Source organism: Gorilla gorilla, chromosome 10 (assembly GCF_029281585.2).
Source record: "Gorilla gorilla gorilla isolate KB3781 chromosome 10, NHGRI_mGorGor1-v2.1_pri, whole genome shotgun sequence".
Classification (NCBI taxonomy): Eukaryota; Metazoa; Chordata; class Mammalia; order Primates; family Hominidae; genus Gorilla; species Gorilla gorilla.
The window spans coordinates 103,471,925-103,485,039 of record NC_073234.2 but is presented as its reverse complement, the minus strand read 5'-3'; the positions used below and the strand labels follow the sequence as shown (position 1 = coordinate 103,485,039).

The following is a 13,115-nucleotide window of genomic DNA, read 5'->3' as shown; positions in this document are numbered from 1 at the left end:
GCTGAGGCAGGAGAATTGCTTGAACCTAGGAGTCGGAGGTTACAATGAGCCAAGATCATGCCACAGCACTCCAGCCTAGGCGATAAGAGTGAGACTCCGTCTCAAAAAAAAAAAAAAAATTTGTTTTATTCATCATACTTATAAATACTTATATCCTACTGTGTTTGAGTGATTAAATCACTAGCTTTTTATATTTTTGCTATTGCTTATAGTGCCACAGTGAACATTTTCATGTATATCTAACAGAGATATTACTGTCTCAGAAGGTATTGAAATCTTTGTTGCTCTCATTAGAGTTTTCCATATTAATTTTTCAAACAGTTATCCTAGTTTATAAGATTTTCATAATTTTATCTCATATATTGTGCTTCATAATTTTCAAATAAATTTGTTGCTTTCGATAATGTATTTTCACGTATTTGTTTCCTAGACGTTAGAGCTATTCAAGGTTTTTATTACTAAATAGAGCTGTTCTCTTAAATTGGTAATGAGATACTTGGTTTAGAGAAGCCTAACACTGGGAAATCTTACATAAGGTACTTTTAGAAATGTAATTTTTAGCTCAGTAAGAGATTAAATATGAATTGACTTTTGTGTAGTATTTACATGGAAGAAGGTACCATTTAAATGAAGACATGAGAGTATTACGTACAATTTTAGTAGGTTCTTTTTATTTTATCATCTTTATTTTTAATAAATGCTGAATTCCCTACAGAAATTCTTTTTTTTTTTTTTTTATTATTATACTTTAAGTTTTAGGGTACATGTGCACATTGTGCAGGTTAGTTACATATGTATACATGTGCCATGCTGGTGTGCTGCACCCACTAACTCGTCATCTAGCATTAGGTATATCTCCCAATGCTATCCCTCCCCCCTCCCCCCACCCCACCACAGTCCCCAGAGTGTGATATTCCCCTTCCTGTGTCCATGTGATCTCATTGTTCAATTCCCACCTATGAGTGAGAATATGCAGTGTTTGGTTTTTTGTTCTTGCGATAGTTTACTGAGAATGATGGTTTCCAGTTTCATCCATGTCCCTACAAAGGGCATGAACTCATCATTTTTTATGGCTGCATAGTATTCCATGGTGTATATGTGCCACATTTTCTTGCTGGAGAGGATGTGGAGAAATAGGAACACTTTTACACTGTTGGTGGGACTGTAAACTAGTTCAACCATTGTGGAAGTCAGTGTGGCAATTCCTCAGGGATCTAGAACTAGAAATACCATTTGACCCAGCCATCCCATTACTGGGTATATACCCAAAGGACTATAAATCATGCTGCTATAAAGACACATGCACACGTATGTTTATTGCAGCATTATTCACAATAGCAAAGACTTGGAACCAACCCAAATGTCCAACAATGATAGACTGGATTAAGAAAATGTGGTACAGAAATTCTTTAATTTTTACATGTCTTGATCTCTTTCATATATGGATTTATATCACCGAAGTTTTACAAGTGTTTCCCTATTCCCTGTTGCCCTTATATCTTTGTTTAAAAATGTCACATCATTAGCTTTTATTCATCTAGGAATTTGTTAATGTTGGGCTGTTGTGCTCTACCCTCTCTTTAAGAAAACTCCAAACCCAAAAACATACAAGATGGCTGATCTGCTTCAGCCTTTGTGATGTGCTTTTCTCTTCTTATCAGAGTTTAGCACAATACAGAATGGAGAAGGACTCCTTTGTATATTGGTATTTATTGCAGTATTTTTCTACATGGTGCCTAAGGGTACTTGAATGAGTCTTTATTCCATAATGAACTGATTTACTAATGCTTTTAGCACCTGTTAGTGATCCATTATTGTTAGTTACTTGATTACTGCTTGCCACAGGTATTCTAAAATAATACATTTTAAAGATAAATACAGAACATAATGAAGTACTTTTTAAAACTGAGTTAGAGACCAATTTTTTTTTCAGGAAATGTATATTACTTTGAGAAAACTCAGTTATAAAACTTGAACTTATGAAGCTGGAAAAACAGGAGGGGGCATTATTGGTATTGTAAAAGGCTGTTTACAAAGTGAGTTGCTGCTTAGTTCCTTTAAGTAATTGGCTACCCTAAACACATCAGTTTTAAGTTGCTGAAAAGCAAAACACTCTACCAAATTTTGTTTTTTTTCTAGACCATGTTTACAAAGCAAAAGTATGTTTTCTTCCCCCCCCTTCAAAAAAGGACTAACTAATGACACTCCTATGCAATGCCTTTTTATGGTAAATTGAGGCTTTTAGTTCTCTTTCCATTTAGCCACAGACTTTTGTGTCCAAAGACAAGCTGCATAACTGCACATATAAGATTAAGGCATAACCACTAATAAAAGAATGTAAAATATTTGATATTAGGTCTGTACAAAGACCAAATAATACTCATGATTAGACAAGATTATATTTGGTAGAATCTATCCATCATATGGCTTCAGATTTTACTTTTCAGCTTGGCTTTGTGAGACTTTAAAAATCAAGTCATTGCACTTATATTCACAAAGTCACATTGCTTTACTGCCTTGCTTCTCATACAGTTTATCGCCTTTCAGTAAAATGTTTACTTGCCATTTTTAAAATTTCTTATATGTGACACTTCTACACTAAGTCCTTTATGTTGTTAGTTCCACAATTCTGTGAGGAATAGGTTTTTTTTTTTAATCATTTGATTGATGAAGAACATTAAGTTCCACAGAGATTAAATGGTACAGGCATCACACAGGCAGGAAGTAACAGAGCTAAGATTAGAGTCCAGGTCTGATAGAATTCAGAAAGCTAATGTGCTTTCCATGGAACTATAATGCTTTCTAATATACAGCATCTAAAATATCTGAGGTAATTTTAATATAAACAGCATGAGATTGACTTAAATATTATTGCATGTAGGTAATGAATCTAGCGTGGATAAGGCAAAGAAATCAATAACCAACAGTGACATTGTTTCCATTTCAAAAAAAATAACTATGATGGAAATGAAGGAATTAAATGAAAGGCAGCGGGCTGAACATTGTCAAAAAATGTATGAACACTTACGGACTTCGTTAAAGCAAATGGAGGAACGTAATTTTGAATTGGAAACCAAATTTGCTGAGGTTTGATATTATAAGTTTATCATACAATTATAGAGTAAAGAATTAGTTTTGGTAGACATTGTATTATTGTTAAGAGGTTTGTCTGGATCTCTGAAATATCTTATTAATATAGTGCCTATGTTTCGTGTAATAAATAAATAAAAGATTTAAATCTGAATTGTTTAAAAGGAAAGCAGATATTTCTGTAAGTTCTTGTTTCTCACCAATGTTATATTATTAGATTTAATTTATGAAATGTTATTTACTAAACAATGGAATTGCCTTTCACCACCATCCCTTCATTTAACAAATATTTATTCATTGCCTATTACATGTCAGACCCTGTGTTGGGACTGGCAGTATAGCAAGAAACAAAATAGACAATAATCTCTACTTTCAGGGACTTTACATTCTAATTGGTGGTTTTATATATTTTTGATGTGGTCAGAATCATTAAACTGTGTGGCAGTAAATATAGTTTGCAAGTATTTAACAATTTATGATTAAACACAACTCTTACAGTGTTTGCTTACCTTGAGATTTAATATATTTTCAAAGCATTTATATCATTTTTAACTATGTCACTAAATCTATATGAGTAAGATTTTATTAACTCATTTGGATTTATTTATAGATGATACAATTGAAGTAAAATATAATGAGCAGATTGCATTCTAAGCAAAGTAAGAATATTGCAAGTTCAGATATTATTAGATAATGAGTTGCCTAATAAAAATGACTTTTAGTGGATTGGAATATAACCAGAGTTTCCATAATTTGTTTCTGATTCTTTCATATTTTTTACCCTCCTTCAGTCTGTTCTTAACACTTCACACTCAATATAATATGTGAACTAAGGCCAAGTAAAGAGGATTGCAGTACTTTAAAAGCTAAATTACAAAGAAAACCTCACCAAAAATTGATGTATCTGAACATTTTTTGTTACATTTCCTTAGCTTACCAAAATCAATTTGGATGCACAGAAGGTGGAACAGATGTTAAGAGATGAATTAGCTGATAGTGTGAGCAAGGCAGTAAGTGATGCTGATAGGCAACGGATTCTAGAATTAGAGAAGAATGAAATGGAACTAAAAGTTGAAGTGTCAAAGTAAGTGCATATAAGCATTTTAGCCGTTTGACTAGATGTATCTTCTTTAATTTGTCTTTAAGAAACCCAATTACAGGTATACAATTCTTAGTAGTAATTGATACTGATTTCTTTTTATAAGAACAGGATTAAGTAATATTAAGATCGGTTGTAACAGGGTTAAATAATAATATTGATGAGAATAATATTGTTAAAGAGGAAGTGACCTCTCAAGATTTGCATTTTTTAGAGTTCAGGAATATTATTGCAGAAAGGTCCAGTTCCTCCACATATTGATTTTTTGGGGAAGGGGTGATGGAGGAGGAATGGTTGTTTATTGTATTTAAACTTAACTTTCTTCATTTTAATAAGGGAGTAATAGTACCTCTTCTACCTGTTTCATAAGGTTGCTGTAAGAATATAATAAAAAATTCAGATTTTGATTTAGTTTACATTTATCGGGCATCTACTATGTACTAGTCACGGTGCAAGGTATTAAACATATATTGACTTGTACAATTATACTTAACCTTGAGGTTATATTTTTGTTTTCATTTTACATGAAGAAATATGCCCAGCTAGTTTAGAACACAAAATATATATAAGGAGTAAATACTGCGTGCTGGCTGGGCGTGGTGACGTGCGCCTGTAGCCCCAGCTACTCTGGAGGCAGAGGCAGGAGAATCGCTTGATCCCGGGAGGTGGAGGTTGCAGTGAGCCGAGATCGCGCCACTGCACTCCAGCCTGGTGACAGAGCGAGACTCCGTCAAAAAAACAAACAAACAAACAACAAAACAAAAAAACCGTGTGCCAGCTATATGCTGTATTTTCATTCTCTTTTGTAATTAGGTGATATTTCAGTAGAAAAGTATAAGGAGCACTTAATCTGTCAAGCATAAATAGTAAAAATATTTTATGGCCTACTCATAAAAATATAACCATTCCTTTGGAGCCTTGATAGTTCTCTTGGGAATATCAGTTTTTGACATCTTTTTCACTATGAAAGACCCTTTTTTTAAAAAAATTGATCCTTTCTTCTCATGGGCCTCTTTTGATATAAACTAACTTATAATAGTTCATTTTAATCATGTTTTGTTAATCATGCAACTGGCAATGAGAGCCTCTGATCAATATGAGGAAACCTGCCTTATCTATAATACTGAACTAAAATTATTCTAACCCAAAGCAAAGAAACTTTACATTTTGCTTTGCCTGTATTAGCTTATCACAGTATTCATGAGGGAATTTGAAGGACTTATTACCATTAGGCTATCTCTTTTTTTTTTTTTTGTAATTTTATTAAATGCATGTTTTGTTTCTTTTCACATTACTGATAACTTGTAGAATAAAACAAATTAAAACATGCATTAATCCATCTAAGGATCCTAGAAATTTTACGTTTCTGTGTTCTTAACTGTGTGATGGTCTTAGATAAATGTACTAAATACCTTATCCTAGCATATTCCAAATTATGACAATAAATGTTTTATGGAAAAAAGTGTGGGAACAGAAGTTCTTTGGCTATATACATTTGGAAAATACTATATAGTAAGTATGATTTGAGATAATTATATATGATAGAACCTCTGAGAGCACTGAATATATGTTAGGAATATTCAAGAGGGAGGAGGGATGTTGGGAATGAAGTTTTTTTTATATAGCAAACATGATAACCTCTCATGGAATTATGTTTCATGAAACAGTTTAGGAAATCCTGTTTTAATATTTCATACAAAGAAGAGATAGATGCTGAAAACGAATGGCTTTTTGAAAAAGGGTCTAGAAATTTTGAATTTTGGCATTTACTTAGAAAGTGTACTTAATTGTTCCTGAAATACCTTATCATTTCCTAGACTGAGAGAGATTTCTGATATTGCCAGAAGACAAGTTGAAATTTTGAATGCACAACAACAATCTAGGGAAAAGGAAGTAGAGTCCCTCAGAATGCAATTGCTAGACTATCAGGTATGTGCAGTATTGGCTCTTCTATATAGAATCCACTTTTTTCCCTAAATTTACATTAGATGTTGGGAGTGGGATATGTTATACTTTTTGTTTGTTTCGAGATAGGGTCTCATTCTGTTGCCCAGGGTGGAGTGCAGTGGTACATTCAAGGCTCATTGCAGCCTTCACCACCTGGGTTCAGGTGATCCTCCCACCTCAGCCTGTTAGACAGCTGGGACTACAGACACGTGCCACCACACCTACTTTTTTTGCATTTTTTGTAGAGACAGGGTTTCACCATGTTGCCTAGGCTGGTCCCAAACTCCTGGGTTAAAATGATCTGCCCACCTTGACTTCCCAGAATGCTGGGATTACAGGTGTGAGCCACCATTCTGGGCCATTGTTACATTTTTAATCAAAAGATATACCAACCAGAGGCTGTTATTCTTGTTAGTTGGAACCTGATTAGAAAGCTCTTTAATTTGAAATATTGTTCAGTAATCCAGTACAGCATTTAAATGCCTATAGATGAATTATGCTGCTGATCAAAATTAGGACACTGAGAATTGTAGTTAGTAAATCTTTAATAACAATATTTTCTCTTGTATTTATATGTAACTTTTTACATATTCTTACATTATATATGTTGGGAATTATAAAAACATACACATTGTCCTGATCAGTATTATGTTACTTGCAAAGGAGGTTAAAAAAAAACAGTAACAGTCAGGCACGGTGGCTCACGCCTGTAATCCCAGCACTCTGGGAGGCCGAGGCAGGTGGATCACGAGGTCAGGAGATCGAGACCAGCCTGACCAATATGGTGAAACCCCGTCCCTACTAAAAATACAAAAGTTAGCCAGGTGTGGTGGCATGTGCCTGTAATCCCAGCTACCCAGGAGGCTGAGGCAGGAGAATCGCTTGAACCCGGGAGGTGGAGGTTGCAGTGAGCCAAAATCATGCCATTGCACTCCAGCTTGGGTGACAGAGCGAAACTCTGTCTCAAAAAAAAAAAAAAAAACACCAGTAACATACCCACTGTTATTCAGTTACATTTGGATTTTAAGTTTGTTTGATTCTAGGTTTTTTCTTTTACAATTCTTTGGTAATTATTTGTATTAAAGCAAAGTTACATTTTTGTAGATATCATGTGCCACTGTGTTAAAACTTTGCTTAGTAAATTGTGAATTTTAAATCTGTGATAACTTTCACTGGAAAAATTTGAAACTTACTACAAATATATATTTTTTTAATATCAGGCACAGTCTGATGAAAAGATGCTCATTGCCAAGTTGCACCAACATAATGTCTCTCTTCAACTGAGTGAGGCTACTGCTCTTGGTAAGTTGGAGTCAATTACATCTAAACTGCAGAAGATGGAGGCCTACAATTTGCGCTTAGAGCAGAAACTTGATGAAAAAGAACAGGCTCTCTATTATGCTCGTTTGGAGGGAAGAAACAGAGCAAAACATCTGCGCCAAACAATTCAGTCTCTACGACGACAGTTTAGTGGAGCTTTACCCTTGGCACAACAGGAAAAGTTCTCCAAAACAATGATTCAACTACAAAATGACAAACTTAAGATAATGCAAGAAATGAAAAATTCTCAACAAGAACATAGAACTATGGAGAACAAAACATTGGAGATGGAATTAAAATTAAAGGGCCTGGAAGAGTTAATAAGCACTTTAAAGGATACCAAAGGAGCCCAAAAGGTAAACATTTAAACTTGATTTTTTTTTTAAGAGACAGTGTCTTGATCTGTTTCCCAGGCTGGAGTTCAGTGGTGCAAACATAGCTGGAACTCCTGGGCTCAAGTGACTCTCTAGCCTCAGCCTCCTGAGTAGTTGTAGCTGGCAGTACAGGTGCACACCACCATACCTACCTAATTTTTTAAAATTTTTAAATTTTTTTGTAGAGACAAGGTCTCACTTTGTCACCCAGGCTGGCCTTGAACTCCTGGCTTCAAGTAATCCTCCTGCTTTGGTCTCTCAAAAGTGCTGAGATTACAGGCATGAGCCACCGTGCCCAGCCAATTTTAAATTCATTATCTTCAAAAGAGTTACATGATAATTTCTTAATATATGCCTATATGAAAAATGCTTAAGATACAAATTCCAATTATGATTCATTAATTTAGATTTTATAACTTAGCAGTGTTGGTTATTTGAATGTCTATTATATGTAAAAATAAAATTAGGCTTTTCTAACCAAAGATTTTAGTGGGAATGTTCAGATTGTATAATAGCACAGAATTTTAATTACTATAGAAAAATTTATATTAATTAAACACTACTATATTTAAACATTGTAGTAGTTATCAATTGATTTCTACTGTTCATAATTATCTTTGATCTACAAGTAGTGGGCCCACATTTACTTTTAATATGGTTTTATCTTCATTTAGAAAGAATTAAATGAAAAATAATTATCTTGCAACTACATCCTGTTCTCTAGGCTAGAAACATTTAGGATTTCTGTTTTTGAAAGTAATATCAAAGTTCCAATGACCTGCTTATAGTCAGTGTTCAATAAACGTATAACAAATGAAAGTGAATATTAGTGATGTCCATTCCAACATAATTTGAAGATTATTATTGTAAAATCCCACATATTTGTAGAAAAGTCTATGGAAATCCTAAATAAAATTTTGTCATGTAGTTTGACAAAAGATAACATTGTGTCTTATTTTATTTTAGAATACCCATTACTTTCAATTAAAATCATTATCATCAATGGAGGAATGTTATTTGTTAATATAGCATTTATATTTGTGTATATAAATTGTAAATCTTAGGTAATCAACTGGCATATGAAAATAGAAGAACTTCGTCTTCAAGAACTTAAACTAAATCGGGAATTAGTCAAGGATAAAGAAGAAATAAAATATTTGAATAACATAATTTCTGAATATGAACGTACAATCAGCAGTCTTGAAGAAGAAATTGTGCAACAGAACAAGGTTTTATTTTATATTTATTTCGTTTTTTTCCCTAAGATTTTTTTTTTTTTTTTTTTTTTTTTTGAGATGGAGTCTCACTCTGTCGCTCAGGCTGGAGTGCAGTGGCGTGATCTTGGCTCACTGCAAGCTCTGCCTCCCGGGTTCACGCCATTCTCCTGCCTCAGCCTCCCAAGTAGCTGGGACTACAGGCGCCCGCCACTGTGCCCGGCTAATTTTTTGTATTTTTAGTAGAGACGGGGTTTCACCGTATTAGCCAGGATGGTCTCGATCTCCTGACCTCATGATCCACCCGCCTCGGCCTCCCAAAGTGCTGGGATTACAGGCGTGAGCCCCTAAGATTTTAAACAAGAATATTGCACAAGTGACTATGTTATCCTTCTAATTAAGTGCACCTTCCATTACTAATTGATTATATAATAATTTGTTTTTTATTTTCTAAACTATTCTAAAAATTCATATTTGTTTAGCTTTTATAACAGTAGTCTTAATCTTAAAAACAGCAATATATAAGCAACCTCATTTGGTAAGTTAATTTTTATTTTGATATTGGTTATTTGACTTTTCACAGTTCCACGCTTCTACTGGCTCTCACTGATAGAGTAAGAAGGCAGCTTCTTATAGAATAAAGTATATGCTTCAGAGACAGATGAAATTCGTCAAACGTATGACTGTCTCAGAGATTGTTCCCCCTGCTTAAATTGTTCTTACCCTAGATCCCTTTGGTATTTACACTTTCAGTGCCTGCAGGTCTTAGCTCAAATGTCTTACCTTATCAGTGTATCCTTCACCAGCCACCTAATATACAACAGTAAATCCTACTATCCAGGTTCCCTAAATAGAGATTAATTAACTTAATTTTTCTCCAAAGCGCTTGTAACCTTCTGACGTATTACATACTTACTGGTTTATTATTGACTGTCTTTCCTTCGCCAGAATGTAAGTTCCATGGTGACACGGACTTGGTTTTGTTTACTGCCATGTTTGCATTTCCTAGAATGATGCTTGGCACATAATATATGTCATCAAGCATCTTTCGTATAGCTGAATGGATGGATGGATGGATGGATGGATGGATGGATGGATGGATGGAGAAACTGAAATCCTTACTTCACATCTGCCTTTCTCTGTGACCTTACACAAGTTACTTCACCTCTCTGAGTTTGTATTTTTTGCCATAAAAGGAAAATAATTACAGTTTCTTCAATGTGTTGTGAGGATTAGATAAGAAAATATATATAAAATGCCTGTTATGTGCCTGATGTCTTTGTGTATGTGTCTGACACAAATTGTCCTTTTTTTAGTTTCATGAAGAAAGACAAATGGCCTGGGATCAAAGAGAAGTTGACCTGGAACGCCAACTAGACATTTTTGACCGTCAGCAAAATGAAATACTAAATGCGGCACAAAAGGTATGAATGATTAATCTTGTTTGTTACTCTGTAGCATAGTCTAGAGTGTTAACTCACAGAAATATTTCCTGTATCAGATGTAATTTTAATTGATGTTATATTGTATATTTAAAATATAAGAGGGGTTTAATCTATGTTTTATCATACAGCTGTAAAAATTAATAGTTACTCTCAATGCTGCAACTGCTTTTTTAAAAAACATACTATTTGTTAATAGTTTGAAGAAGCTACAGGATCAATCCCTGACCCTAGTTTGCCCCTTCCAAATCAACTTGAGATCGCTCTAAGAAAAATTAAGGAGAACATTCGAATAATCCTAGAAACACGGGCAACTTGCAAATCACTAGAAGAGGTAATTAGAAGAATTTGCATTTTGATTTGTGTATTATTTGGTATGTTTGGGGGGCTTTCTAAATAATATTTCTTTATGAGGGCAATGCATAGAATGATGAATCTGTTGCTAATTTCAGTATTTTTCTATTCTCCTATAATGTTTCTAATAGCCAATAATGAACAGCAGATATAGTTAATTTGAATTCACTATTTAATTACTAGTTGGTACCTTTCGGTACACTGAATATGAAAGGAAATAAAAAGCATTTAATTGTAGTTCTATGAGCAATATATTCTCTTATATGATCTCTTTATTCTTATTTTTTTGGTTTTATTTTGAAGTGCATGTTACATAATCTATGAATCAATTTTGAGTTCATTGCCTTTAATGCATGGTTAAAGGGTTGAAGGTAAATTAGAAATTACTTTCTGTTTTAACCTAGATCTTGAATTTGATTAGTAGGTGATCAAATCTGTCATCTTCATTAAATTATTAGAAAATAATGTAAACTGAATGTGTTTTCATTTTAGTTTTCATCTAAATAAACTGCAAATACATTTAAAATATACATAAAGAAGTTTTTCAAGTAAAACTGTACATTTTTAATCATTTCAGGAAACTTAGATTTTCTTCAGTAATTGTAAGACTTGTCATTTATGTGAATTGCCATTGAATTACTTAATTTAAAATACCTCAATCCTCTTGAAGAGTAAAAATTTTTCTGTTTTTTTCTCTTTGTTTTAATAAGCTGCGGATTTTATAATCGTTAATTTATTGACTTGGGCCTCTAAAATTCCAGTTTTGTACTTAACTGACTTATAGTCTCCTAATGCTCTGCTAGTCAATGGACCAAAATAAAAGAAATAATTTATTACATATTCTTCCTAAATCTAGTACCACCATACATGTATAATTCTAAACTGTAATATCTCAATAAAGTACCTTAATTAAATTTTATTTTCATCATAACAATGAAGTTTCTAACATATGTAATAGTCTTATAAATAAGCATGTGAATAACTGCTGTCAATTAGAATTAGTCAGTTTAACCTTATTAAGTATCAAATGGCTATTGTACATATGATGTGAAAAATAAAGTGAATTTTTTTTGGCTAATAACTAATCTAAAATTCAGATGAAGCATTTTAAAGGAAAAAAAGTTACTTTAATGATTTATTATAATTTAATCATTGCAGAAACTAAAAGAGAAAGAATCTGCTTTAAGGTTAGCAGAACAAAATATACTGTCAAGAGACAAAGTAATCAATGAACTGAGGCTTCGATTGCCTGCCACTGCAGAAAGAGAAAAGCTCATAGCTGAGCTAGGCAGAAAAGAGATGGAACCAAAATCTCACCACACATTGAAAATTGCTCATCAAACCATTGCAAACATGCAAGCAAGGTTAAATCAAAAAGAAGAAGTATTAAAGAAGTATCAACGTCTTCTAGAAAAAGCCAGAGAGGTATTTTATTATATTATGAGTTATGCTGTTTTATGCATTAGTTTTTTTAAGCAAATGCTAAATATTATTTTACCCTAAAGTGGTATTTCTTTTCTTGCTTTCAAATGATTCTATTTAAGAATTGTTACTTGCATGTGATTGGATTACACCTCTGTCAGTAAAACTGGAAGTTTGTGTACATGTATCTTTCTATTATACACTGACTAAACCAGGAGTAGCTATCATGGTGAAATCACATGATTTTGAAAAATATTTTAATTGAGTTTATAGGTGAGGATTGAGGCAATAGGGTGGTATGAAATATATCACACTGGTAATCAGTAGAAATCAGATTTGTTAGAACTTTGTGGGGGAAAGCTAACATTTAATTTTTTCTAGAAGTAAGTTAAAAGATGATAGATACATGTTATTCTAATGTTAAGAATAAATTATGAACTGAGGCTGGGCTTGTCAACTTGAACATTGTCTGAGAGGACATGCATACCAGTCTAGATACATACATATATGGGGATACTGTTTCTTCCTCATCTCAAAGGAATTTTAGAAGATTGAAGAGAAAATATATAAGGTCTTCAAAATGTGAATTTGTTTTAATCACAATTTAAGATATAGTTTTGATTTTCTGTAAAACAGGAGCAAAGAGAAATTGTGAAGAAACATGAGGAAGACCTTCATATTCTTCATCACAGATTAGAACTACTGGCTGATAGTTCACTAAATAAATTCAAACAAACGGCTTGGGTAAGATTCTAAGAACTTTGTTCCGTTCTTTATTGATCTTTGTGACCATGTAAATTAAAATTCAGCTCTCCTCTTTTTTGGATTGGAAGTTACCCTTTTTGTTGCCAAA

General features: G+C 33.3%; 1 protein-coding gene across 4 annotated transcripts in view; it reads left to right on the top strand.

Annotated features, from left to right (window-relative positions):
• The window catches only part of CEP290 (centrosomal protein 290), a 93,991-nt gene that overhangs the window by 45,690 nt on the left and 35,186 nt on the right, over positions 1–13,115 (top strand). For all 4 annotated transcript variants that reach the window (XM_063694195.1, XM_055358922.2, XM_063694196.1 and 1 more), the window contains 9 exons: positions 2,882–3,087; positions 4,023–4,174; positions 6,007–6,118; positions 7,357–7,812; positions 8,895–9,059; positions 10,361–10,468; positions 10,686–10,820; positions 11,999–12,265; positions 12,899–13,006. In XM_063694195.1, the coding sequence (XP_063550265.1) occupies positions 2,882–3,087; positions 4,023–4,174; positions 6,007–6,118; positions 7,357–7,812; positions 8,895–9,059; positions 10,361–10,468; positions 10,686–10,820; positions 11,999–12,265; positions 12,899–13,006 (1,709 nt within the window). The remainder of the gene's footprint in view (positions 1–2,881; positions 3,088–4,022; positions 4,175–6,006; positions 6,119–7,356; positions 7,813–8,894; positions 9,060–10,360; positions 10,469–10,685; positions 10,821–11,998; positions 12,266–12,898; positions 13,007–13,115) is intronic.